The 25376-nt window shown below is 35.3% G+C and overlaps 3 protein-coding genes across 6 annotated transcripts in view; 2 read left to right on the top strand and 1 right to left on the bottom strand.

The window, feature by feature from the left end:
* The window catches only part of EDD1 (glycine-tRNA ligase), a 66704-nt gene extending 58058 nt beyond the window's left edge, over positions 1 to 8646 (top strand). For 2 of the 4 annotated variants that reach the window (XM_086418013.1, XM_086418014.1), the window contains exons 33-36: positions 2208 to 2309; positions 4591 to 4672; positions 4796 to 4881; positions 8274 to 8646. In XM_086418013.1, the coding sequence (XP_086274139.1) occupies positions 2208 to 2309; positions 4591 to 4672; positions 4796 to 4881; positions 8274 to 8372 (369 nt within the window). In that variant the 3' untranslated portion in view covers positions 8373 to 8646. Of the gene's footprint in view, positions 1 to 2207; positions 2310 to 4523; positions 4673 to 4795; positions 4882 to 8273 lie in introns of those variants that run through there. The other 2 variants (XR_015170510.1, XR_015170511.1) reach the window with 2 other exon arrangements.
* A 1341-nt stretch (positions 8647 to 9987) lies between these two features.
* Positions 9988 to 15395, top strand: LOC147389322 (RGG repeats nuclear RNA binding protein A-like). Its single transcript, XM_086418015.1, has 7 exons — positions 9988 to 10371; positions 10951 to 11326; positions 11461 to 11526; positions 12573 to 12705; positions 14214 to 14372; positions 14456 to 14509; positions 15024 to 15395. Exons 1-7 carry the CDS (start codon positions 10185 to 10187, stop codon positions 15210 to 15212), a joined length of 1164 nt encoding a protein of 387 aa, XP_086274141.1. The 5' UTR covers positions 9988 to 10184; the 3' UTR covers positions 15213 to 15395.
* Positions 15396 to 17367: 1972 nt separating this feature from the next.
* On the bottom strand, positions 17368 to 23660 carry LOC147389321 (GTP-binding protein YPTM2-like). Its single transcript, XM_086418016.1, has 8 exons — positions 23448 to 23660; positions 21057 to 21129; positions 19459 to 19506; positions 19325 to 19372; positions 18692 to 18763; positions 18426 to 18581; positions 18084 to 18187; positions 17368 to 17702 (listed from the first exon to the last, which is right to left on the bottom strand). Exons 1-8 carry the CDS (start codon positions 23459 to 23461, stop codon positions 17606 to 17608), a joined length of 612 nt encoding a protein of 203 aa, XP_086274142.1. The 5' UTR covers positions 23462 to 23660; the 3' UTR covers positions 17368 to 17605.
* Between the last annotated feature and the right edge of the window lie 1716 nt (positions 23661 to 25376).

The following is a 25376-nucleotide window of genomic DNA, read 5'->3' as shown; positions in this document are numbered from 1 at the left end:
ATTACTTAATGCTAATTGAAATGTGGAAGTTGCTCAAAAGCGATCTTGATTTTTGTTTGTTATTGTAGAAAAGTCCATCTTTGGGATAAGGCTTTGATGATGATCTGTAGAGAAGTCTACCCCATTTTGATTGTGGAAATATTAATATAGAAATGATCAAATTGACTTTCTGAACTATGCCTAGCAATTTAAAAGTTGTAATCTTTTTGGGAATGTACAATAGAGAGTCCTTGAAAGTTAGTTACAAAAGATTTTTTAATGCAATACATAGATGATTACTTCCTTTGTCTGCATTTATCTCCATATTGAAGATTTCTAATTTTAATATTTAATGTATTGCTAGTATTAGATGGTTATGTAGAAGTTCTCAAGGTAATGTTGACCCATCCCTTATTATTGATGTATTTAGAGATGACTGAGAAATGTGCATTCAGACTATCCGTAGTTGGAACAGTACAAAAGCTATAACTTGTCAGACAAGCTTCTTATAATCGAATTATCATCTTCATTGAAGCCTTATCGCAAAAATTTGGTGTCGGTTGAACAAATCATGTACCTTCATTCTACCTTGGAACCACATCATTTGCTGCTGGAAGTTTGTTCATATCCACTAACTTAATCCACATTTTTTTTGGGGTTTCTTGTCTTTCTTTTAGAATCTTCAACTTGCATATTCCTTCTAACTAGGCTGTAATCAACCTTCAATGCCTATTGGAGCTACCCTCTATAGTTTCTCGAATGTGTTTTCTATTAGCATGTTGTTTCTTGAGTGTCCGACATTTAGCTCCACAAAGCATAGTTGACTTGTTACCGTTTCATAGAATTTTCTTGTAATTTGTAGGCACTAGTCACATAGCACTCCAGAAGTGCACGTCCACTTTAACCATTCATCTCTGATTATATAAGCAACATCTTCCTCAATCTCCCCATCGTTATGTATAATAGACTGTAGAAAATGAAATGGTCGCTCCGGGGTATTTCTAGGCCATTAATTTTATTGGACATTCCTCTTCATGTGTTTCAGTTCTGAAGTTACTCTCCACATACATGGTCATGGTTCTACACTTCTACTTATACTAAAGCCCTTGAACTCCAACACATCTCTCTATAATTTTAGTTTTCATCAACTCCCTCTCTAGTCTTATCAGCTAATATTGCGTCATCTACATAAAAAATATATATGCACCAAGATTTTTTTTGATAAGCATATATGCACCAAGATGGTAAATAAACCAATATGGACTCAAAGTTGAACCCTGATGTAAACCAATTATAATTTGGAACTCATTTGTTTTAATTTCATTTGCACTCACACTAATCATAGCCTTTTCATACATGTCCTTAATTATGTCAATATATCCATTCATGACTTCTTTCTTTCCCAATACCCGCCAAATTAACTCTCTAGATATCATTGCATATGCTTTCTCTTAGTCAATGAAAACCACATCACTAACACTATGAACACGCTTCTACTACACTATGAACACACTCCTACTGTTGTTAATGCCCCTTGTACAATTGAATGTTGTCAAATGCCCAAAGATAGCTTAGTTAGATCTTCAAAGTCTCTTCAACACGTCTAGTGAAGCCTCTATTTGGGTACTTGGACAAAAATTCCTTGCATGTTGAAGTTGATTTCTTTATAAGGAATTGAAGATTTTCTCAGTACATTTTTATTGCGTCTTCAATTAATGTTTCACTTTTGACTTCAGTTTGTCCAATGCTCTTATGTTCATTCTTGTGTTCTTGATGTAGAAGAATTGTTATATTGGGTTGCATCTCATCCTTATAGTGTATAGATCCACTAATTGTGACTTTGTTGGTGACCTAATCCATCATATTCACATCCATGTCTACCCCATTTTATTGGTTAAGAAGGAAATCAGAATATGCAATGTTATCATAATCACATTCTCAAAGTATTTTGGTTAGGGTTTCAATTTTGAGGTTTTCTATCCTCTGGAAAATATGTTTCAAAAATAGAAACCTAATTTTTTTTTTTAAACATAAAATATAATGGAAAGTGTCATTATTTTGTAAGAAAATACTTTTTTTTGTGTGTGTGCAATATCTCTAATTTATCAGAAAAATTATTAGTGTCTACTGTTTCCAAATACCTTGGACCACGTAACAAGAGGTGTATCTATGATAAAGGCACTGAGAATAATTCCTTGATGATGCATCGATTCCCTTATTAATTGTAGATGGAGGCTTTGTCTAAAGGTGAGCTTCTGCCGAAGATTGTTGAAGCATATTCTCGGCCGACAAGAATCATACGTGGGAAGGATATGGATGCTGATTTGGAGGTAGTTCAATTTTGACTTGAAAAATTATGTGTTGTACACATGTTTTTTATTTATCTAAAGCTTATACTAGTTGAGTTATTATAAGTTGCCTGATCTAATCATTTTCCTAAATGGGCATTTTTATTGCTCACTGGAACCGTTCTTTGTTGATGAAATTCACTCTCAAATGCTGGTAGTCAAGTTCTATTCTGTCCGATGCAGATCGGATTCTGATGTAGTGAAAATAATTTAACTATATTAAGTTATTATATTTGGTTGCTAGGGGTATTTTGTTATACATTTACTGTTAGCTAGCTTAGCCATTATATATCTTCCTCTGTACATCCTATACAATTCTTTATGTTAACTTTTCTCTGTTCCTCTACCCAGGGCTGTCATTTTTATAGCATTTTGTAAGTTTTGTAGTGTCCTAGTTGAGTTGGAACTTGAAAATCTTCTATGACAAGAAAGTTAATACAACAAAAACAGAAGGTTGAATCTATGTATCTGGTGTAATGCTTCTTAATCTGGCAAGTATGGGTGTCTGTTTTCTTGAGAGGTAATCTAGAAGCAATCACTCTTAGAAGAGTGCCTGATAGATTATTGATCGAGCACCCTTGGGGCTAAGTGATTTGCCAAAACTATGGCATGTAAAGATGAACACCTCAGAGAGAGGCACTTGAACAAGCAGGTGTGGACATAGCGGAAGCAAGATTATAGAAGTACTCTAAACAAGTTGCAAAAGATCTGTATAATAATAATAATAAAGATATTAAACATTAGACATGTAGCTATCGTCTTCTTAGCTAAGAATATCAAGTGCAAATAAATTATCATGAAAAGGCTTTTCAAGAAAGTAATATTGATTTATTATTCTAATTGGTTGGTGAGAGCCACCTATGTAACTTAGCCATGGAAATGTTTCTATATTGGACACTGATACCCAACAAAGCCAATATGGTGAGTTGGTGACCTATCTTTACTGTTTGTACCATATGACACATTTGCAGGTCATTGACTTGAGATGCATTTATGCAATACAATCATGAAATACACACAAACAAAGACTGTTCATAAGTTGAAGCAACATAACATCTTTAGTTGTAGTTGATAAACATCAAGTCAAAATCATATATGTATTCAATTAATCAACTTCTCAAAATCATAAATTTATTCTTGCGGAAGTTTGCAGGATGGTACTCATTGCCATGATCCTGAACCATACCTAAGGACAACTTTCGGTCCTTCAACAGTTGAAGGTTTTGCTCCAAAAGCCTGATAAAGATTAGATGTTCACGTGAACCAATGGCTATGATACTAATATGGTGATAAGGTTGAGGATAGGTGAAAAGGTTACTGAACTCTAGACTTTGTTGGGAGTTAAAAGGGTACAAATTCTTCCCATGGATGACATGGCTAAAAGGGTACAAATGTGAGACCACGAAGGCTTCTCAATTTGGTGTTCCTATTTTTTTCTTGAATTTTAAATTTAAATTTTTTTTCCAAGGGAAAGTCATTCTTCCTAGGACAGCAGTGAAAGGACAATATTTCTCTAGCAGGGAGGAATGAGGCAAATCAAACTGATCAAAAGTGTTCAAATTCGAAGTAACTTCTGTCAATCAGGTTAAACATGCACAAATATTTTAAAAGGAGACCATAGCAGGAGGGAGAGTTGTTGGATTCCTATTGTATATCTGATCATTGAGATATCATCACAGCATTGGCATCAACATTTTGTAGTTTTTGGACCGGAAAACATTTGTGTATTCTTTTTTTTTTTTTTCTGTGATAATCCTATTTTCATCTTGAAATTTTATATTTAAGAGCTTTTTGAAGTCATTCCTGTGGGATTTGAATCATGAAAATTTTCTTCATGGTTTCATTTGTAATGTTAAAATTTTCAATTGTTTTTCCACTGGCTTAGGTCTTACGAATAGGTGACTTTAAGTGGATTTGTGAGTTAAAATTTCAGTAGAGGTAAAATTTATATCATGTTCAGAGCTAGGATTAAAATTGTGCTTGAATTAGCTGGTTCTTATATAATTACTATTTTGGAGTTGAAAAATTGTTAGAAATTTTTGTTCTTAATTTTTTCTCATCTGAATTTCGGTTATTTCGAATGTGTTCTTTCCTTTTAAATCTTGAACGACTTTTCTCTTTCTATTGCTTTAGTAGATTGGTTCTCAAAATATTAGACATTTGGAAAAATGACCATTATGTGATTTTTCTCTTTAGCTGTGTGGATCTTTCATTACAAATGGTCTATACACTTCCTTACTTGTCATGGAGTTAATCTTATTAGGTAAGTGAGTCTGCATTTGAAACAAATGAAGAGAGAGCTTTATGGAGTGCTTTCGTGGCTGCAAAGTCCAAAATTCACCCAGGTATTTTTCTCTCCATAATATAATGAGAAATTGATTCCTTAAATCTCACTTCTATCACTTTTGTCTTCCCTTCATATGTTTTCAGAAGTACTTACTAATGCTGAAATCATACTTTCCTTTTAGGTGTCGAGGTTGATGATTTTGTTGAAACATCATCACAACTACTACAACCACTCGAGGATTTCTTTAATAATGTCTATGTTATGGTGGTATGCTCTTTCATCATTTTTTTTCTCTTTTTCTTTTTTGATGAGTGGAACTGTAACTATGTGGTCAAGGAGACCACCTCTTCCAGATTTACATTGCAAAAGTAAGTTAGAAAAATCTGCAACGACTCGTAATGTCACTCTTTCCCATCTAAAAATAAAATTCTCTAAACATATACCCTGAAATTTCTGAAATGACTTGGACCATAAAAATAGAAGTTGGCTGGCATTGATGATCCCCTGCACCGAGGTCTTTTTTTATTTTGAAAACTATCCTAGTGCTCTCCTACCAGAGCCCCCAACAAATTGCTAATGGTAGCAATTTCCACATGATACCTACTCTTGTAGCAAAAGCACGTGATTGCCAACTCTCAAGTAAGGATTTCACAGATTGGGGAAAATCCCCCCAAAATGATCTGAAACGTGGGCCTGACTATCTAATCTATGCTATAATGGACTAAGACGTATCCTTCTTTGATTTTCACATTGAACAAATAATATATTGTGTTGAGACAGATGAGTGAAACATCTAGGAAATATATGTTAGAAATAAACACATTCATCAAAACATAGTATTGGCTCCAATAGGTGATCAAGTAAGAGAAAGTCGATTGAGATAGTTTGGGCATGTTCAACGGAGATTGGTTATGGTCCCAATTAGAAGGAATATGTAAGTTGAAGGTTCTAAAAAGAGCGAGAGGAAGACCCAAAATAAAGTGGATTGGAATAGTAAGAGTGGATATGAAAATGAACGAGCATGGAATCAAGATCTTTTCTGAGGTTGTGGTCCAAACAAAGAAGGCCACCTTGGATGAGATTTGGGACAGCCAGACCATGGAATTGAGAAAGAGTCATGATACAGAACGGTGTTCCGTTCCTATTGCAAAACTGTATCTACGTGGCATGCTTTTATTGAAGAATAAACACACCAGGCTGCGTGCTAATAGAAAATGGTGGTTAGGAGCCCATTGTGGTTTAAACTCTAACCAAAGCATGCCGCATAGACACTGTTCCTATTCTATAGAAATGGGACACCTGCCACATAGACACTGTTCCTATTCTATAGGAATGGGACACTGTACCTGATTCTGATTCATTGAGAAATTGGAAGGATTAAAATGAATGGGCATTTGGTAATATGATCTGATTGAGTAGGAAGCATAGAGAGTTTTCTCCTAAAATCGTTTGTCCTCATTTCTGGGTGATATGGAAGTATGTTGGATGCAATTCAAAAGGTTTACTATGGAATTTTATCTCCCAGATGTTAAATTTCTTCTAAAACCAAGATCCAAGTAGATGTTGTCACCTGACCATATTGCACTACTCTGAATTGCATGTTTTTTCTTGTTTGAAAAAAAAAAAATTGTTCCAGGACTAGGTCATGAATGGAGAATCTCCACACCAATTATTGTCCCAAAAGATAAATTTTATTCACTTTTCCCTCTTTAAAACTTACACCCTTGTAAAAGCCAGATATCCATTTTAGATGCTTTTCCAAGATAATTTTTCGAAGGCTTGGAGGCTTACACCTTTAGGCTTGTCTTAGGGCGAGGCTCTCATAATACATCTGGTGGCTCACCCTAGGGAAAGGCTCTTGTAATACACCTTGAGGCTATAGGAAAAAAATATTTTCCCTCAAAAGCTTACGCCTTACTTATAGAAGCATTGAAAATGTTTACACCTTAGGGACACAGTTGCCTTTTGGGTTTGTTGCTGCAGTTGTCTTTGGGGTTCATTTTGACAAAGGGGTACACCTTTTGGGGAGGTGTTTTATTTCTTTTTTCTTTACTTTTGTAGTATCATAACATAATAATCTTTATAATTATTAATTTTCCTGTAGTAATATTCAATTAACATGCATTCTCTGGCTCTTGTTCTTCAACTAGTTTTTGTTTTTCACTATTTTTTTGTGTGTTGAATCTACACCTCCACTTTTCCTTCATATACTCTTAAGTTATGCTTTATAGTTAAGAGTGATTACCTATCCAAAAAAAGAAGTTAAAAGTGATTCGTATACTCTTTAAGTTTTGCTTTTTCGTATGAGGGATTAAAACTTGTTAAGTATAAAACAATGGATGCAATATGATTAATTTGTTTTAGATGAATTTGGAATTTGGAATTTGATATTAAACTTGAAATGTGATTTTGTGAATTGTCATAATTTTTATAGAGTTGTGCTGGAGTGACCTCAAGCTGGAACCTCATATCACACTTCTTGACGTGAAAGTGGATAGGAACCATATATACTTTTTCACCTGTATCTCAATGAAAAGCATCTTTGGTTCCCATATACTTTCATGTCAAGAAGTGCGATGAGGTTCCAACCCAAGTTGACTTCAGCATTATTCATTTTTATATCCTAACTATGGACCATATCCATTCCTCAGGATATTATTTTTGTGAATTTTTATTTTTCATGCAAATGTTGTGGTGAATCTGTCGTATCACTTGCCCATGCATTGCAAATTCACACATGAAGTTTGGGTCCATCTCACTTCCGTATTGCACATCTATTGGTACTTCCCCAGTTTAATGTAATTCCTTTTTTCAAAGTTGGCAGATGTCATCCTTCAATCTAGAGAAAGGATCTTTTTTCACCGAAATATAAATCACATCAAGAGAAAGGGTCTTATGGAGTTTGGATCCATTCATCTTCTCTGTAGTGATTTCTAGTAAATCACTTGGCTAAATATATATACATATATCTACATTAGTGAAAGTACATATAAACTGTACCTTGAGTGAGCACAACTGGTCTAAATGCATGTTCTTTGACGTATTTACCAGGTTTTTATGTGCATTGTTAGAGTAGGCAGTCCTAACTCTTTACAATCAATTGGTTCCTCCATTCCATGGTCTAGGGACATATAATTCTTTAATGTGTACTCTCTAGATGGGAACTTGTGTCTTGGGGAGAAAGTGTCGTAGTGACAATTGTCAATCGTTTCTTTAGGTTTGTTTGGTAATCAAGTTCAATGCTGCTGATATAATATCATCAAGGCTTGGTCTTAATCTTAATACATTTAATTACGTTGCTCGCTTTCAAGAAGTTCTTGACCCCATAATAGTTAAGGTGCTTCTATTGAAGATAATATCACTCTTTCTCAAAATTACTGGTGAAAAAACTGAAGCTAACCAGACATCTAGTCCCTTAATCAGTGTAAATTTAAAAACATGGTGGCAATAATGATTTAGACATACTGATAAAAAAGTAAAATTTAGGCATTGTGGAGAACATTGAAAGATGCTAAAATTTTTGCAATAGTAGTCACAGGGCTACTATTTCCTTCTATTTGAAATAGTTTTATCTTGTTAATGTACATTTAACTAGCGAACCTACTCTTGTTTCTGTTGTACATGAGAGAATCATCCAAACATTGTTTGCTCGTATGCAGGAGGATGAAAGAGTCAGGAAGAACAGGCTTGCACTACTCAAGAAAATTGCAGACCTTCCCAAAGGAATAGCTGACCTCACGGTTTTGCCTGGATTTTAGTGTTGTTGCCTCATATCCCTTATAGTTAGTTATTTGGCAGTGTTTCTGTAAAAAGAGTTGTACTGCCAAGTTGATTTTTTTTTCCATCATATCTGTGTTCTGCTCAAATTGTGCTTGTGCAGATTTTGTAATTTAGCATCTCGACGATGATATAATTAATCTTTAATTATTATTAAATGGAAGTAAGGAGGAGGTGGAATTTTGTCTGCTTTTTTTGTATATTTAATTTGCAAAAATCGTTGATATTGTTTAAATATATGTACGATGCTATTTATGTATGTGCAAATTGGAATGGTTCTATTCTTGGAAATTTCTCAAGCTTTCTGTTGGGCATAATTTTTTGCCTCGCTTAGTGCTTGTGCGGTCACTCACGCAAATGATCTTATGGCCATGTTCTTGGAAATTTCTCAAGCTTTCTGTTGGGCATAATTTTTTGCCTCGCTTAGTGCTTGTGCGGTCACTCACGCAAATGATCTTATGGCCATGTTCTTGAGCCTCTCTAAAGACCTCTTTATCATAGAACTGTCAACTAAGAGCATCTTTGATAGGAATAAGGTTTAAAATCTCATTTTGGTCAGGAACGAAACTTTGATGATGTTCTCAATGGAAACATACTGAAGTAATTCGAAACATTCAATGTTTAGATGCCACAATATTCAAAATAGACAAGTTGGAATACCACTCTACCAAACATGAGGATTTTCTTACAAGTTTGAAAACTTCTTCAAATCTCAATTAATGAATGATTCTGGTCAACAACTTATTTCTACTCTAGATTATTAGAAGAAAATAATATCATCAAGCTAAGATCCAATTGGTGCAATTTGAATAGCGTAAGGTTTTACAGTAGTTATGTCAGGTTTAAGAGCTAATATGTAAATAGTAAGTAGGTGTAAGTCTACCCAAAATAATTATATAATATGCCGAAGTGACCTCTAGATCACCACACCTTGGCATGAAAGTATATGGGAATCATAAATACTGTTCTCAAGACACGAGTGAAAATGTATCTATGATTTCTATCCACTTTCATGTTAGGAAGTATTATATGAGGTCTAATTTTGAGATCACTCAGGCACAACTCATAATTGAATGAATAATGCTGAAGTGAGTTCAAGATTAGATCTTACATGGCACACCCAGACAAGAAAGTGTATGAGAACCATAGATATTTTTCTCGACATATGAGTGAAAATCATTTTATCCACTTTCATTAGTATATTGTTCTAAAAAAATTAATCAATAAATTAAGAAAAAAAAATTTAATAAGTGATTAAATGAGGATTATTATAGTCTCCACCCCCAACATATTAGTTATACACCGCTTAAGAGAGATCGGATTGAGTAACAGAAATTCATTTTGAGCTGGAGAAATAAAATCTAGTCAAGATTATCCTATTTATTAAACAATGAAAAATGTAATTTTATAGAATTTCAATTTCTCATCCATTTTCCAAAAGACTGAAGACTTTTTATGTTGTACATTTATGAAAGATGATATAATTTGGGGCATATTTATAATATATTGGTGTGGGAATATCACAGCCCTAAAATTATTGGTGAAAATTACCATATTCTTACTTCTTGTCGAAGGAAATATTTAAAACCACCTGACGAGCTCATTAAAAAAGAGATAAACTAGGGTTTTGGGTTCTCTCTCTCTCTCTCTCTCATTTCTTCTGGACTCTTTCGTTGTGCGGCTAGATCTATAACAATGGAGACGCAATGAATAAGAGGAAGTAGAGTTTCCAAGAGAATCTCTCTGCGACTGCGAGTGCAAGGGACTGTTTGGTGTGGTTGGGAAGAGAATCGATGGCAACCACAAACCCTTTCGATGTATTGGGGGATGACGACAGCGATGACCCATCGCAACTAATCGCTGCTCAGCAGCTGAAGGTGGTGGCACCCAAGAAAACTCTAGCTGGTGCTGGTCCGACCACTACACAACCCAATCTCAATCCCAAGATGCCTTCAAAGCCTCTTCCTCCTGCTCAGGCTGGTCAGCTTTTCTTCTCTCCTCTCTTCTCCAATTTTTTTGTTTTTGTTTTTGAATTTTCCTTCTTTTTGTCTGTTTGCTTGAGTACTAAGCAATTGTTCTAATAAGGGCGAGAAAGAAAGTATCAAGGCCTGTTTGGATCCCAATTTCGTATTTTTTGCATTGGGTTTGGAATTTTTTTTTGCATCAGATTTATATTCTCTTATCTTGTTTTATTGGGTTTCCATCTTTTATTTTTTTAAAACTGTTCTTGTGGTTAGATTTAGTATGTTTTATTTTTATTTCTTCCACCATTGGGAGTGTAGTTTAGAGTTCAGATGGGATTTTGTAATATTTTGCTAATTATGGTTAATGGGGTAATGGGTTTTACTAATCTAATTTTGGTATTTTTTGAAGCATGTTTATACTAGTAAAGTCTGACTATATTTTATTTTGCTTCCTTTCTTTTGATTGGGGTTAATGGTGTATGAATTGTTCTTTGTTAATATTGATACTTTCTTCAAGAGGGGTTTGGTTGGATTCTTTATTTTAATATCTTTTTTTTTTTTTTTTTTTCTGTTCTGGAATTTGATTTTTGATTAGTGAGGGAGTCAAAGAGTGAAGGACGTGGGGGCAGCCGTGGAGGTGGAAGAGGAATGGGCCGTGGGCGTGGTGGTGGTGGTGATAGATTTAGTCGGGATTTTGTTGAGAATGAAAATGCATTTAGCAACAATGAGATGCCTGGAGGAGGGTATGGTCCCACTGAAGATAGAGATGTTAGGAAGCCTTTTGAACGACGTGGTGGCTATGGTCCCACTGAAGATAGAGATGTTCGGAAGCCTTTTGAACGACGTGGTGGCTATGGTGGATCTCGGGGTTCTTTCCGTGGTGATCAACGAGGCGGTTTCGGTAATGGAGATGCAGGAGATGGGGATCACCCTAGGAGATATTTTGAACGTCGTAGTGGGACTGGTCGCGGGTAAATACCAACTTATCTCTTTTTGTTTTTGTTTACTAGCAATATAAAAAATTATCATTATTATTAAATTTTTTTATTATTATTATTTTGTTTTTGTCGTGTGTCTTTCATAGTCCTCTTGTGTTGCAATGCAGGAATGTGATTAATCGTGAAGGGGCTGGTCGTGGGAATTGGGGAACTACCAATGACGAAATTGTTCAGTTAGTATCTTTCCTAGATACCCAAATTACTTTCTCGGATTATAGGATCTCATATAAGTTATAGGGTCAGGTTCCATTGACTCATGAAAAATGACTTGTGAGAAAACACATGATCCTGACTGTGTAAACACAAAATCCAACAACTGAGATTTATACATATCCCCATTACACACATCTCGAAGATACTCATCTTAATGATAAGTCTCAACCGTTTGACTTTATGTTTAAATAACTGGGATCATGTGTTTTTTCCATGAATCATTCTACATTAGTCAACGGATCCCGACCATAACTTTTATTGCAATGATATGTATATGGGTGTTAAAGTTCAACACAACTAGATATTGGATTGACAAACCTTAGAAAAGGACTTTTGGGTTGATGGTATCAGCATCATTAAAGCCTTGTCCCACAAATTTGGGACAGTTGAACAAATCTCGTTCATCCATTCGTTTTTATTTGATTGTTTTTTTGGTCCTGAACAGTCTTGAAGCACGCCTTCATTTTAACCATCCAATTGTAATATTTGTTATCATATATTTATAAGTGATGCTAGGAGAATCTTCAGATCTCAAGTGGTACCAACTGTTGGATAGGATTCATAAAATTGCTTTCTACTCTTCTTTGTAAGTAGAAAAACCATGTAAATTACTTTTTAATCCAAAAATCCCCTCTCATTCTCACTACCTTTGATTTCCTCATTTTATTTTTCTATTCTTTTTTTTTTTTTGCTCTCTTCCCAGTTATTCTCTCTTGGTAAATGAAAGAAAGCCAAATATATTAATTGCAACAAAGGCATTCTGGAACATGTAGACACATATTTGGAAATGGGATTTTAAACCTTGGCCATATATATGCACATAGAAAATTTCAATTTGAGAGATAGATCGTATAAACTTTAGGAAATGCTAATTAATATCTTGCAAGTAGAATAATCCATGCAACACAGTTGTTGAATGTGTCGTGTGTGCCATTCATTATTGCATAAGGTTTTGTGTTATTTAATGATTGAAAACATTTATACTGTGCTTGTTTCCTTTATATAGGGAGTCTGAGGAAATTGTCATCACAAATGATAGGAGCTTAAGCACGGAGAAGCAATCTGGAGAGGAAGATGTTGTTGATGCTAACAAGGAGAATCCTTTGAATGAAATGGAAGAGAAAGAACCTGAAGAAAAGGTGAATGCCTTGCAAGAACTTCTATCTTGTGTCTGATAAAAAAAAACTTCTACTCTGTTTTCAAACCATGTTCCCTATTTTTCCAAGATGGTGGTTTCCATTATAATTCTTTTTTGGCAAAGGAATGAGTTTATGGGCCAAAGGAAAACCAAGGGTTCAAAGTTGGCCTGAATTATACCCCTTTTTTGTACCATGAATCCACCTTACCATATGTGGATTTCATCAATTTCTACAACATTCCTAATATAATCTAAAGTATTTTTTTTAGTTCTTCAGAGGGGCTCACTCTGCAGTGGGATTTTTAAGAAGGCAACAGCTATTATCTAAAGTGCTCTTTCTAGTCTCTAGAGTCACTTCTTGTCTCTCTCTTCCTTCCAGGATTGTAGTATTGATAATTTGGAAAGGTTGATTGTGTATTGAAAGAGGTTTGGGTTATACACAGGTGCCCCATCATGATTGGTCTATTTAGATTTTGAAAGTCAAAAAATAGGAGTTGCCATTAATTTTGAACACTTTGACAAATGAGCAAAGCTTCATTTGGAAAATAGTTATGGAGGTTTGGGGTAAAAGCAAAATGGGTTGTAAAGGAGGTTCATTGAGAGCATAGTAGCAGCACTCATGGTTGAGACGACTATCTGACAATTTTTATGGAGTAGGCTTCTTGAAGAACCTTTTTCTGAAGAGCATTATTATTATTATCATTTTATAACAAGAGCATTAAAAATTCATAGGGAGGCATTTGGCTTAATGTTGGGTCAAACAATAGGTGAGAGATTTCAGGAAGCCATTTGGTGTGAGAATTCCTCCTATGTAATGATTTCCTGTCTGCTTCTTCAAATCTTTAGGTTATTGCTACAAATTCTTTGGTAAGATTGGTGGAAGTATTGTTGAATTTGGGCATTAAGCAGGATCATTAATGATGTGGAGATGGAAGATGGAAGATGTTGTTACACTTTTTAGGTGGATAGGGATGAACCCAATAGAAAACTCTGGAAATGGGTTTCTAAAACTGATTTCTGAATGCTGTCCTCCACTTAGTGGTAACCCCCCTAGGGGCATGTTTTGTCTCTATATTGTGTAAGGTTTCCAATTCCATCCAAGGTGGCATTTATTGTATGGGCATTGGTTTACAACAATATTTTTGTGCTTTATTTTATGTTGTCAACTGTTAACATTTCTAAGGTGGCATTCCTTCAAATATAATAGAATGGAACTAAAACAACAATAATCTGGAATTGATTGCTTCTCGGTATGGGGTATTTTGGTGGAAAATGTAGACTTTTGTATCTACATTAAAATACCATATTAACATCTGGCTGACTTAATACTAGTATTAACTCTCAGCTCATGTTTAAATGGTGAGGAATCTATTTTTTTTTTGTAAGCCCAATTCCTTTTTCTGTAATCATGTACTAGAGTCGTGTCTTTAGGCCTAATTAAAATTCATTTTTATAGTATTTCGGCCTCAATGGTAATTATGAATCATGTCCTGTTTCATGTTGAAACAGGAGATGACTCTAGATGAGTATCAGAAGGTACTGGAGGAGAAAAGGAAGGCTTTGCTAGCACTGAAGACTGAGGAAAGGAAGGTTGACTTGGACAAAGACCTCAAATCTATGCAACAACTTTCAAGCAAAAAGGACAATTTTGACAACTTCATCAAGCTGGTAAACATGAAACTTCTTTTAGTTTCTTTCTACTCTCTAATTAGTAAAGTTTAAAAATATTTGCCTTGGTTTTTTGTTATTAGGGATCTGACAAAGATAAGCGAAAGGAGGCTGAGAAGGAGGAGAAAGCCAAAAAGGTACGGGTATAATTTATTCTTGTGTAGTTGAGTTGATATGGACACATATTTTCGAACATAGATTTAATATGTTGTGACAAGTTAGCAGAAGCTTATCATCTTCATCATCATCATCGACTTATCCCAAATTTTGGGGTCAGCCAAATGTATGTTGTTTCTCCATTCTAAAGCTATGCCACCTATTAATTCAAGTGTTCATCTGCTCTTACTACCTCAATCCACATTCTTTTTGTTCTTCCTATCACTCTTCTAGAACTTTCAACTCACATTCCTTATATAACTAGCTTTCATTGCACATGACCAAACCATCTTAATTGACTTTCCCTGTTTAAGTCTTCTATATCTAGATGAATTTTTCCTCTTCGTTGTCTTTGATTGGTGAATGTTACCTGAGTTCATCTGTTGGAAGTCTGTTAAGATTGAGACCTGATTTGTAAAGAAGTCAGAATAAACTTTTTTTTATTGCCAGCCAGTTGACCTAACTTCCAATTCTTGCTGTGGTGGTTGGTTGCAGGCAGTTAGCATTAATGAGTTCCTGAAGCCTTCTGAAGGGGGAAAGTATTATAGCCCCGGAGGACGTGGTCGTGGAAGGGGGGGACGTGGTTCGAGAGGAGGGGGTTTCAATGGAGGCAACACGATGAACACCACATCCGCACCTTCTATTGAAGATCCTAAAGAGTTCCCTACCTTAGGCATCAAGTGATATTTTACCTCTGATCTTAGCATCACAATCTCGCTTTGGAGTTCTTTTTAATATGTTAGGATTCTTCCTTTCCTTACTGGTTGAGTGGCAGGATATCCACGGGAATAATAAGGTTTTCAGATTCATAAGATCTCTTGAGCTGTTTTAAATATTTAAAATGTATATTATAGGTGTTTCTCTTTATTATTTTTCCCTATGGTTTTCTTGGTGGCTTCACTGAATCTTCAAAATGCATGTAGCCGTGTCCTGAAGAAAATTAGGTTAGTATATATGGAGCCATTTATATTCATCCTAAGACTAAGGAGTACTATATATTACCCAACCAAAAACAGAGCCATTCAAACTCCTTTTTAGAGTACTAAACTAGATTATGGTTTGTAAACATGGGCAATCAATTTAAGCCTTTGTTCTGTAGTGCAAAAGTAGCCCCAAGAGAGAGGGTTGGTGTACTTTGGCCTCAGTTGGGTTGGGGGATGATGTTTGGTACTTGGGTGTGCTATGGTTTTTCCATCTTTTCTTTTCTTGCTGGGTTAAAGAGTTAAAATAACTGGCGCACTATGACTTTTCATTCAACGCTTACTGGGGGATGCCCAGTGGGGGTCATACATAGTCCCCCCATATGGATGGGTTACTACATTGGTAAATAAATGGAAGGTAGATGAAGATGTAGATGTATTTCATTATTTTATTTAGTACAAAGTTGGATCATATCTAGGACAATGCTAGTAAGTGAAAATGGAAATGCAAAATTGTTCACATGGTACATACATGATGTATACTTGGTGGCCAATGATGACATGAGATGAGAAGATATAAGTCCCTTGGATGGATTCAAAACAATAAGATAAAATTAGGACAATATTCATCATTGATGTGTGTGTGAGAGAGAGAGAGAGAGAGAGAGAGAGAGAGAGAGAGAGTTGAATGAGTTTACTGGATTGGAAGTGGGGATAAATGAGGAGGAAACGTATGTGTTAACATGAAAGTGAAGAGCAAGAGGGAGGGAGAGAACTAGAGAGGAAAATTCAAAGAACCCTGACTCTTTCTCACTCCTTGATCAAAAAATCCTAAGAATATTCACAAACCTATGTTTTAACCTAATTTTGTTAGTTAATTGCTCTCAGATTAGACCACTCACTCCTCTCCTTCCCCGAAGACCAAATCAGTTTTTGGAGCTTTTCTTTGACAACCAAACTCCGAAGATCATCACCAAAAAATGGATTCTTGAATAAAAGAAAATATGAGGGAAAGGAAAAATAAAGGAATAGAGAGAAAGGGAGGCAGAGGGTGGAAGGGCGACGCGGTTATGGCTGAAGAAGAAGAGACAAGGGGATAGTGACACTGGTGGTAGTTGGAGGAGAGAGAGAGAGAGAGAGAGACAGAGAGAGAGAGGATGGCTGGCCAAGTATGTGTTTAACATACAGATGGGGTGCCAAAATCTAGGTTTCAAAATGTTGAGGCTTGTTTGGATTGACTTCTCTAAGTGCTTTTGGCTCTGACAGGGAGCCAGAAGCACTACTCTATCATTTGGACATTCAATGCTTTGAAAGAGCAACTTCTTAAAAAAGTAAAAATAGTACTTTTATGAGAAGTACCGAAATTGGTACTTTTATGAGAAGTACATTTTTGCAGAGAGCCATTTTACCGTCAAAATTTTTTGTGCGGTTCAAATGTTACCCTTGGGTGCCCCTTATCAATTCATGTGGTGCCTAACACTCATGAGTCCGACTAGCCTTACATAGTGAAAAAAGGGGCATACTACCTCATCCACCATCAAAAGTCCTTGAGATTTGTAAAACAAGTCCTCAAGATTTGTAGAAAATCTCAAGGTCTTGTTTTACGCATCTCAGGGTCTTTTTAATGGTGGATGAAGCTTTGGAAGGCCTTTTTCCTCACTATGATAGTCAGGAAAGTGTTTAAGAGTGAAAAATAAAAAAAAAAAAAATGTATGCTTATTTGGTATTACATAAAGATGTAAAGATATTGTTTGGAACTTAAAAGGGCATTGCCACCACAATGTCTTTAAATCCTAAACTGCATAATAAGAACTGGTTTTTCAATGGTGAAAGAAGCTAATGTGGTGCCTGGATTTTGACATACAATGGGCAACCATGTTTAAAAATGAAGTCTAGCAATAGGAGGAGAAGGGAGGACATAACAAATAATTGCTGGCTATTGACTGATAATATTACTGATTTGTACAGTACAGGCCCTTTAAAAAAAATATATAAAAAAATAAAATACTTTGAAAGAATGGAATTTAAGCATCAGTTCTAAAGAACATAAGTGGACAGCAACTAAAACAGCAAAGTCTAGTTTTACATGCCATGAAGTGGATAGACAGTCGGGTAGACATACAAGAAGACCACAGTTAAATACTTTTTTTTTTGGCTTTAAGAGGAGCAGCAACCGCTCTTCTGGCCAACAGGTTGTCCTCGGATCTGCACTGTCGGGGGCCTGGCATTGTTCATGGCTGGTTGACTTGCCATCCTGCAATACCCCCAAATTCAAAATCAATGATGATGATTAAAAACACCGACAAAAACTACCTATCTAGCAAAAAATTGGACTCAGTAGATGCACTTAAATCTATCCAAAAAATGATCTGGATCTATAGATGAATCCTACAATTGATACATGAAGTGGTGAATCATCTTATCATCCACCCATGTTGGGAAATCCAACCAATGGTTGGCCTTCCTGCCATTTATCAAGGAAATTGTACAGATGAACAACAGCAAGGAGATTTCTTATTGTGTCGGGAATTTTTTTCCATCCAAAACTATGACAACTTGCGTGTACGCTAGTTTTCCAAACTCACAAATAAATATTTCAAGTTACCTCTATATCTTATATATTAAAACATGGTACCTGTTCTTGATTTCAGCAGCCATAGCCATGAAGGCTTGTTCCACGTTAGTAGCATTTTTTGCACTTGTTTCCATGAATGGGATCCCAATTTCATCAGCAAATGCCTTAAAACACAGAATTAAAAAGAAAACACTATTCAATTTCCTCAAGCATACAAGGAGCTCTCATTATTTGTACAGATTGACAGCAGAAATACAGAATAGTAAAGAAAAACAAAAAACAAAATGCAGTTTTTTTTTTTTCCAGTATGAAGGAGATGAAACAAAATAAACCACAAGAGGAGAAAGCAAATATTCCCCTGAGAGAAAAAAAAAAGGACAAATTCTGAGAAATAAGTTTTACCTTGCCTGTCTCGTAAGACACCACCTTATTAGCAGTGAGGTCACACTTGTTTCCAACCAGAAGCTTGTTGACATTCTCACTAGCATAGCGATCGATTTCATTCAACCATTGCTTTACATTGTTGAAGCTTTCTTGGTCTGTTACATCATAAACTACCTGCCAAAAACCCATCAATGTATGACATTTCACTTTAGTGACAAGTGAACTCAGGTTGCACTCGTGCAAACATACAAAAAAGAACAAAAAAAAAAATGAACATTACTTACTATAATGCCATGTGCGCCACGGTAGTAGCTGCTAGTGATTGTCCTGAAACGTTCTTGCCCAGCTGTGTCCCACTACATGATCCAGAAAAGCAGCAGAGGTGCTTCAATAGTTAGAAAGGAAATAACACAAAAAACAGTTGATAATGTCAGCCAAAATATCATGACTTCTTTGGGTTGAAGACTAATCAATGGTCTATTAATAAGATCAGAAAATTTAATTTACTGTAGATGAGGAACCCCTTCCCAAAGCAATGTGTGTACACAAAGAAAACATGCACCATCTGATGGGCAAATCCCACCTCTAGGAAACTTCCTAACAAAAAAATAATCAACAGATTGGATAGTCTAACCATCTGATTCATCATGACATTTTAGATGGTCAGAAATAATGAAGTACCAAATGATATGTGTGTGCCACAAGTACAGAGGATGGCTTCTTCCTCTCTGTTATTGCAGAGTAGTAAATAATTCCTCACCAGTGTTTTAAAAGTTCACAATTATTTCATGTTTGAAAACACAATAATTTACTACCACCAAAAAAAAAAAAAAAAAACCTTTGGTTTTTACTGCTCAGAAACAAGATTTATCAATATAATTACGAACAGAAAAGACATCAAACACCAAAGAACTCACAATCTGAAGTTTAATGGTCTTTCCATCCTGCTCCACGGTTCGTATTTTCTACAAAAGTGGACATCAAAATATTATTGGCATTGCGCATTCATGTCAAAGAAATCCAAAATGTATAGGTTTCAGATAACACATACAAAGTCAACTCCGATGGTGCTAATGTAACTCTCCAGATATGAGTCATCCTGTATTACATGGACAAAAAATAGTCAGGACGAAGAGGGACTCATATCCATACAGCAAGTTATGGTGCAGCTGCACTTGGTCGGAGTCTAGAGGAGAAACAAACCTTCAACAACAGTCTCATGTTACATATAGCTCGTATGTATTGGTAATCGTAAAGAACATTTAAGCCAAATGATTCAATATGTAAAGGATTACTTTTATTTGAATTCAATGTTAGCACAACTATCACTAGAACGTCAAGTTTAAAATCATTTTTTTTTACCAGTACAGGTAAATATTAGTTTGCCAGAATGGTTGACTATTATGTTAGATTTATATTAAACAATTTTATACTTGTATGAACATACTCCTAACACATTATATTCATACTACCATGGATCCCAGAGGTTGTGGGTTCAAGTCCGTTTACCTATTAAAAAAAATACTTTGACAGAGTCCAGTATCCAATCACCATCGTATAGAGTTACATTAACCAATTTAATTGGAAGTTCACAAAGCTAAACATCTATAAGGGAGTTAGGGACTGGGAAAAGCTGATGCTATTTTGTTGAAACTTATGTCCCATTAGATCTGATAGAAGAAAACAACATAATAATTTTATGAAAAGGTACTACTTTTGCCTGTTTTAACTTTTAACCAAATCTCATGGCATGGTATCTAGTAGTCATAATTAATTCACTAATGAAATCCAATCTAAAAACAAGAAGGTCAGAGCTCCATGGAAAGTCATCCTCTTAAGATTATTGGTATTCTGCAATTTTTAGGAGACACCTCTTTGTTTGATGAGGTCACTGTCCTTCCCTTGGCACCTAAGAGTCAAATTGTCCTCAGCGACCATTTACTTATCAGTCTTTGAATTATAAACGGATGGCCACCAAGATCTGTTTACAAAAAGAATTGCTCTGTTTTGATTCCATATAAAGTTGCCAATCTTTGTTAAACTATATTACCTTGACAAACAGAAACTAAAATTGCCAGTTAATATGAATAACATTGGGATGAGTCACTTCCAGCACTCCAAAACACAGTAAGTCTGTTATTATGCAATTCATGTGTTGTCATATCATACGATAATTGAGTTTCACATGCATTTCCACAAAATAAGATTCTTTCATTACCTAACTTGCTTATACTTGTGGCACACTTTGGCCATAATGCAATAAGGCCAGCCATTCGTTAGTAAGTAGCGATTCAATTATTCCATTTTGAAGCAAGCTAAGGCTTTAAATTAACGAAGCTCTTACTATAGAAAGACTTTTCATCCCTCATCTAACAAGTTGCTGGACTGTCAGATGTAGCAGTAGCAGGATTCGGAAAGGGTGATAGGGATTCATTACCTGACTCTCTAACATTTTGTCAAAAGCTTTTGAAACCCAAGTCTTTTTCTTAGAGGAAGATGATCAGAAGAAGGGAGGCAAAGAAAACACATTGCAAAGAAAAACAAGCATATCGACATAGCATCAATCTTTAATAATAATAATAATAATAATAAAAACGTACTGGAACTAAAATGATAATAAGAAAACTGAAAGATATCTTTTGAACTTACAGCAAATCTCAGGAGGAGACATGATTTTCCAACCCCAGAATCTCCAATGAGCAAAAGCTTGAATAGATAGTCACTGAAAAGCAGAGATATGGGAAATATGTACTTCATGTAAGTTATTACTGAGTCGCAAAACATCTCTCTTTCATTGATGATATCAACTTGAATTACTCCATAGACTAAAGATATCCCCCCCCCCCCCCCCCCCCCCCCCCCCTTTTTTTTTTCTTTTGATCAGTTGATTAAGATTATCCCTTTTAAACACGCTAAGAATACCCTCCTCTAACACAATGATTCAATGGACAGCACATGCTTATCTTCCATCAACGTATGCATGAGGCAAGACATTTCCCTAGACCTCCTTTTCCTTTTCCTTTTCCATTTTCAAAAAAATAAAAAAAATACTCACAAGAAAAGATCAGCAATCTAATCGGCAGATTACTATGGAGGAGCAAGCAAGGTTTTCAACTCTCTCACGAGTAAATTTAGAAAAGTTTGCAATAAAATTGGAGATGTGGGGGCCTGCAAGGGTTCAAGGTCATACGTAGGTACCCAATCACCCAATCAATTGGAGTTCCGAATGATACAAACGACGATGATTCAAGCAATGGTCTTGATGCTACGTGCCATTTGTGCAATGCCTTGGTAATTTACAATATGAAAGTACATATGCAACATCAAGTGGTAGAACCACATATACATAAATATTATGAAACTACACTACCCACTTCAAGTGACCTCTTGCTAATGATGTAAAAGCATTATCTATGTATAGGCCATCCTCTGCAATGGGAAAAGATCAGACAAAAAACATCCATGCAAGTGCTGGAGCAAACAATTTTCAATAGCTTCATAGGTATGACTTGGAACAAATAAGTTAGTCAGCTGACATAGCTAGTTTTAAATATCTAAAAAAACATAGCATGGAATTTAAAACCCCCCCCTCTCAAAAACGACTGGATCCTTTTAAAAATATGAGATCTAAACGAATTGAATAAAAAAAATTAGCAAAAATTGAACTCTCAAGTGAGATTTCAAGAGCATATAATGAAACTCAGAGCTAATCTGAACAAAAAAAACAGAAACTTTGTTTTAGGTCTTTTGAGATAATTCCCTTTTATTCCTAAATAAAGAATGCATTGAATCAAAAGAAGAATTTAAAACAAGAAGAATAGCTAATTTTAGATATGTAAATAACATATCATGAAGCATGAAAATATAAAAGTAGGTCTTAGATAAATTGCTTTAGGGTTTCAAGAAATATAGCTTAAAAAGGCCTGAAAATGCATCAATTTAGGACTTCATCCTCATTCGGTTCAGGTCTAATCTCTTCTATTTGCTCCAATGACTTACTTCAATTAAGATACCAGACAAAGTAGGCTTAGATCGTTATTTTTTTGTGTTTTACTCGACAATGATGGATATAATGGCCTAAAGAAGAAGGTAGGAAGAGAATTGAAGACTAAGAGCCCATTGAGAGGATTTGAATTCGTTGAGCACGTATGGCGTCCTTGGAGAGATTAGAGCTCGGAAGAATGAGTTAGAAGAGATGGAAAGGTTTGAAAACTACATTTTATAAAAAGCTCTTTTTCATCCATAATTTTCGAACCTATGTGGCAACAAGTTTCAAAGTTGATCTGATTTTTATGGAATCTTGATCTTGCCAGAATATTTTGCGCAATAACCCAAATACTTATCCATCAATTCCTTCCGCCAAAGTTTTCAACCTAAACCATTCCACACCGAAATACTTCATCCTAGATACACAAATCAATTCCAAGTCCATGACCAAACTCCTGAAGCTCTCAATCTCTGGTTTCAAGCCATGTTTGTGGAGTATGGATCATCCATACATGTGATCTATCAAAATCTCAATTTTTTTAGTTATAGACTCCTCAATCAACTTGAATCCATCTCCAGAAAGGCAAAATCAACGCAAGAATAACACACAAAGTGATTAAATATCAAACAAACAGCGATTGAATTACAATAGCATATCATAAAATCCAATTTCCCGATTTAAGAAAAAAAGAAAATGAAATTCGTCGTTAGGGAGATTCCGATACGAATAAAACCACCTATTCATAGGAATTGCCCACCTATTAAATCACAAAACCAAACGAGGCTTAATCAATTGGCCCGATTCCAAATCATCTAGATCTGGATTTGTACAACCAGATCGTTGATTATAATAGCAATATAATCACCAGATCCTCACAAAATTAAAAGAATTCACCCTTGTTTATAACAATTCGTAACGGATCTGGCTCGACTTTAAAAAAACCTTAACAAATCGACTCCAAATTATAATTTTGATCAAATTCTAGAGGATTTCCAACAAAAAAAATTCGGGAAAATAAATAAATAAAAAACATGAAGGTTACTGAAACTTACTATTCTGGATTCATGACTGTATTTGCTGAGATCGACTGAATTACGCTCTAGATCGATGATGGTACAGAATCTCTCTTGTTTTTCCAAAAGAATTTCGAACGGAATTTCGGGGTTTTTTTTTCTCCCGAAAAATATGGAATCGAAGGGAGGATCGAAATGGGAATTTTCAAGGAAAAATAAAATCGATCAGGAGAGAGAGAGAGAGAGAAAACGTAAAGGTCGGAAATTATAAAGCACTAACTGTGTTGATGTCGTACGCAGGATATCCACTACCCAACATCTGAAACGTCAAAATATTCCTCGACCTTGATTTGAACGAGTTAAATATTGAATAATTATGAGAATACACACGCTAAATCATACGCAGTTTGTATGTGGTGATGTCGTACGCAGGATATCCACTTCCCAACATCTAAAACGTCAAATATTCCTCGAGTTTGATTAGAATGAGTACAATGATGAATGCACGGTAAATCATACGCAGTTTGTATGATTTAGTAAATATTCGGTTCACATTGATTAAGAATAATGATTTTCTAACTAAAAAGTCTTCACTCTGTCAATGCTCAGCTCACCAGACTTTCTTCATGTGCAAGTATTTGGTCTCTATTTTGTTAAGGGATTGACTATAATTGCACTCCATCACTTAATTCCTCCACCCCTCTTTTGCATTCCATCTGGACTATCACATTGAAATTTAAAATAAAAGTATTGCAATTTTTTATTTATCTATTTATTTATTTTCCGTTGTTGTTGTTGTTGTTCTTCTTCTTTTTCAACGATGGTCACATAAATTATTGTTGATTCAATACTTCTTGTAAGAAATACTTGATCATATAATAAGCATTTTTATAATTTACACAAACAGAGAAGACAATAGCCTGAGGAAGTGAATAAGCCTAAAGCTTAATGGGAAAGGAAAAGAAAATGAAGTAGGATTCTTTTTCTCCTTCTAAACCGTTTACAATGAACCAAACACACAAAAACACTCATTAAGTGGGAAAAGAAACCGAAAAGAAAACCCAAATTCAGCCTATCTGCGGGTCAGGCTGCAGCCCCTTGAACATGGATGTAGCCCAAATAGGATCAGCATTTGGAGCCCCTTGATCCTATCAAACTTGATATTGTATCAACAAAATGAAAGTGACCAATTTGAGAAAGGGTAAATATGTTATGTGTAGTTAGGGGTGGATTTATAGTGGGACACAGGACAATTTTAAAATCGATAAGCAATTATATGATACAACAACCTGACAACAGTGTCAGAAAAAAAATCCACCGTTATTGCCCCTACAAGAATTTGTAATGCTTGAATTGATCTTAGTTGCCCCACCTCTGTGTGTAGTCCAACGGGTTTTGTTGACGTACTCCCTGAAGGTAAGCATTACAGTGCAATAAATACACTTGAGAAATTGATTTTTTTTAGCAAAAATGTCCTAATTTTTTTTTTTCAACAAAAAATACCCCAAGATGCTTATTCCCAAGGTGTATTTATTGCACTTTAACATGTGCCGTCAGGGCACACGTTAACAAAACCTGTAGTCCAACTATCTCACTTTGCATGTCTATGTAAAAGTCATTAATTCACAAAGTTTTGCATTGGCAAAATTTTATACTGATTTCTCGTGATCGCAAAGTTTTGCATAATTTCTTCTGGTAAATTGTGGGCGTGTAAAAAACTTGTCTCGAATTACAGTCGATGAGAGCAATGATGTACACTCAAACACTTCAAAACACACTTTAAGGTGATTTATGGTTGTACCAAGTTTGGCCTAAAATCAAAATAACATATACAAATACAACAAACAATAAACAACAACAAAATAAAAGTTAGTCATGGAATTAGGTTATCTACAAATATGCCATCTCTCACATATATTTAGAGTAATTGTGCACCACACCAGCATCTTATCTTTCCTTCAACCTTAC

This window comes from Akebia trifoliata, chromosome 12, assembly GCF_017979445.1.
Source record: "Akebia trifoliata isolate Shusen 1 chromosome 12, ASM1797944v1, whole genome shotgun sequence".
Lineage (NCBI taxonomy): Eukaryota > Viridiplantae > Streptophyta > Magnoliopsida > Ranunculales > Lardizabalaceae > Akebia > Akebia trifoliata.
Note: the sequence above shows the minus strand (reverse complement) of the source record. Positions and strands in the feature narration are given on the sequence as shown.

Coding starts and splice junctions, on each gene's coding strand:
- LOC147389322 (XM_086418015.1), top strand. CDS start 10,185: ATGGCAACCACAAACCCTTTCGATGTATTGGGGGATGACGACAGCGAT. Junction 10,372..10,950: donor TCTTCCTCCTGCTCAGGCTG/GTCAGCTTTTCT, acceptor ATTTTTGATTAG/TGAGGGAGTCAAAGAGTGAA. Junction 11,327..11,460: donor CGTAGTGGGACTGGTCGCGG/GTAAATACCAAC, acceptor GTTGCAATGCAG/GAATGTGATTAATCGTGAAG.
- LOC147389321 (XM_086418016.1), bottom strand. Junction 19,373..19,458: donor GCACCATCGGAGTTGACTTT/GTATGTGTTATC, acceptor CCACTTTTGTAG/AAAATACGAACCGTGGAGCA. Junction 18,188..18,425: donor TGTCTTACGAGACAGGCAAG/GTAAAACTTATT, acceptor CTGTGTTTTAAG/GCATTTGCTGATGAAATTGG.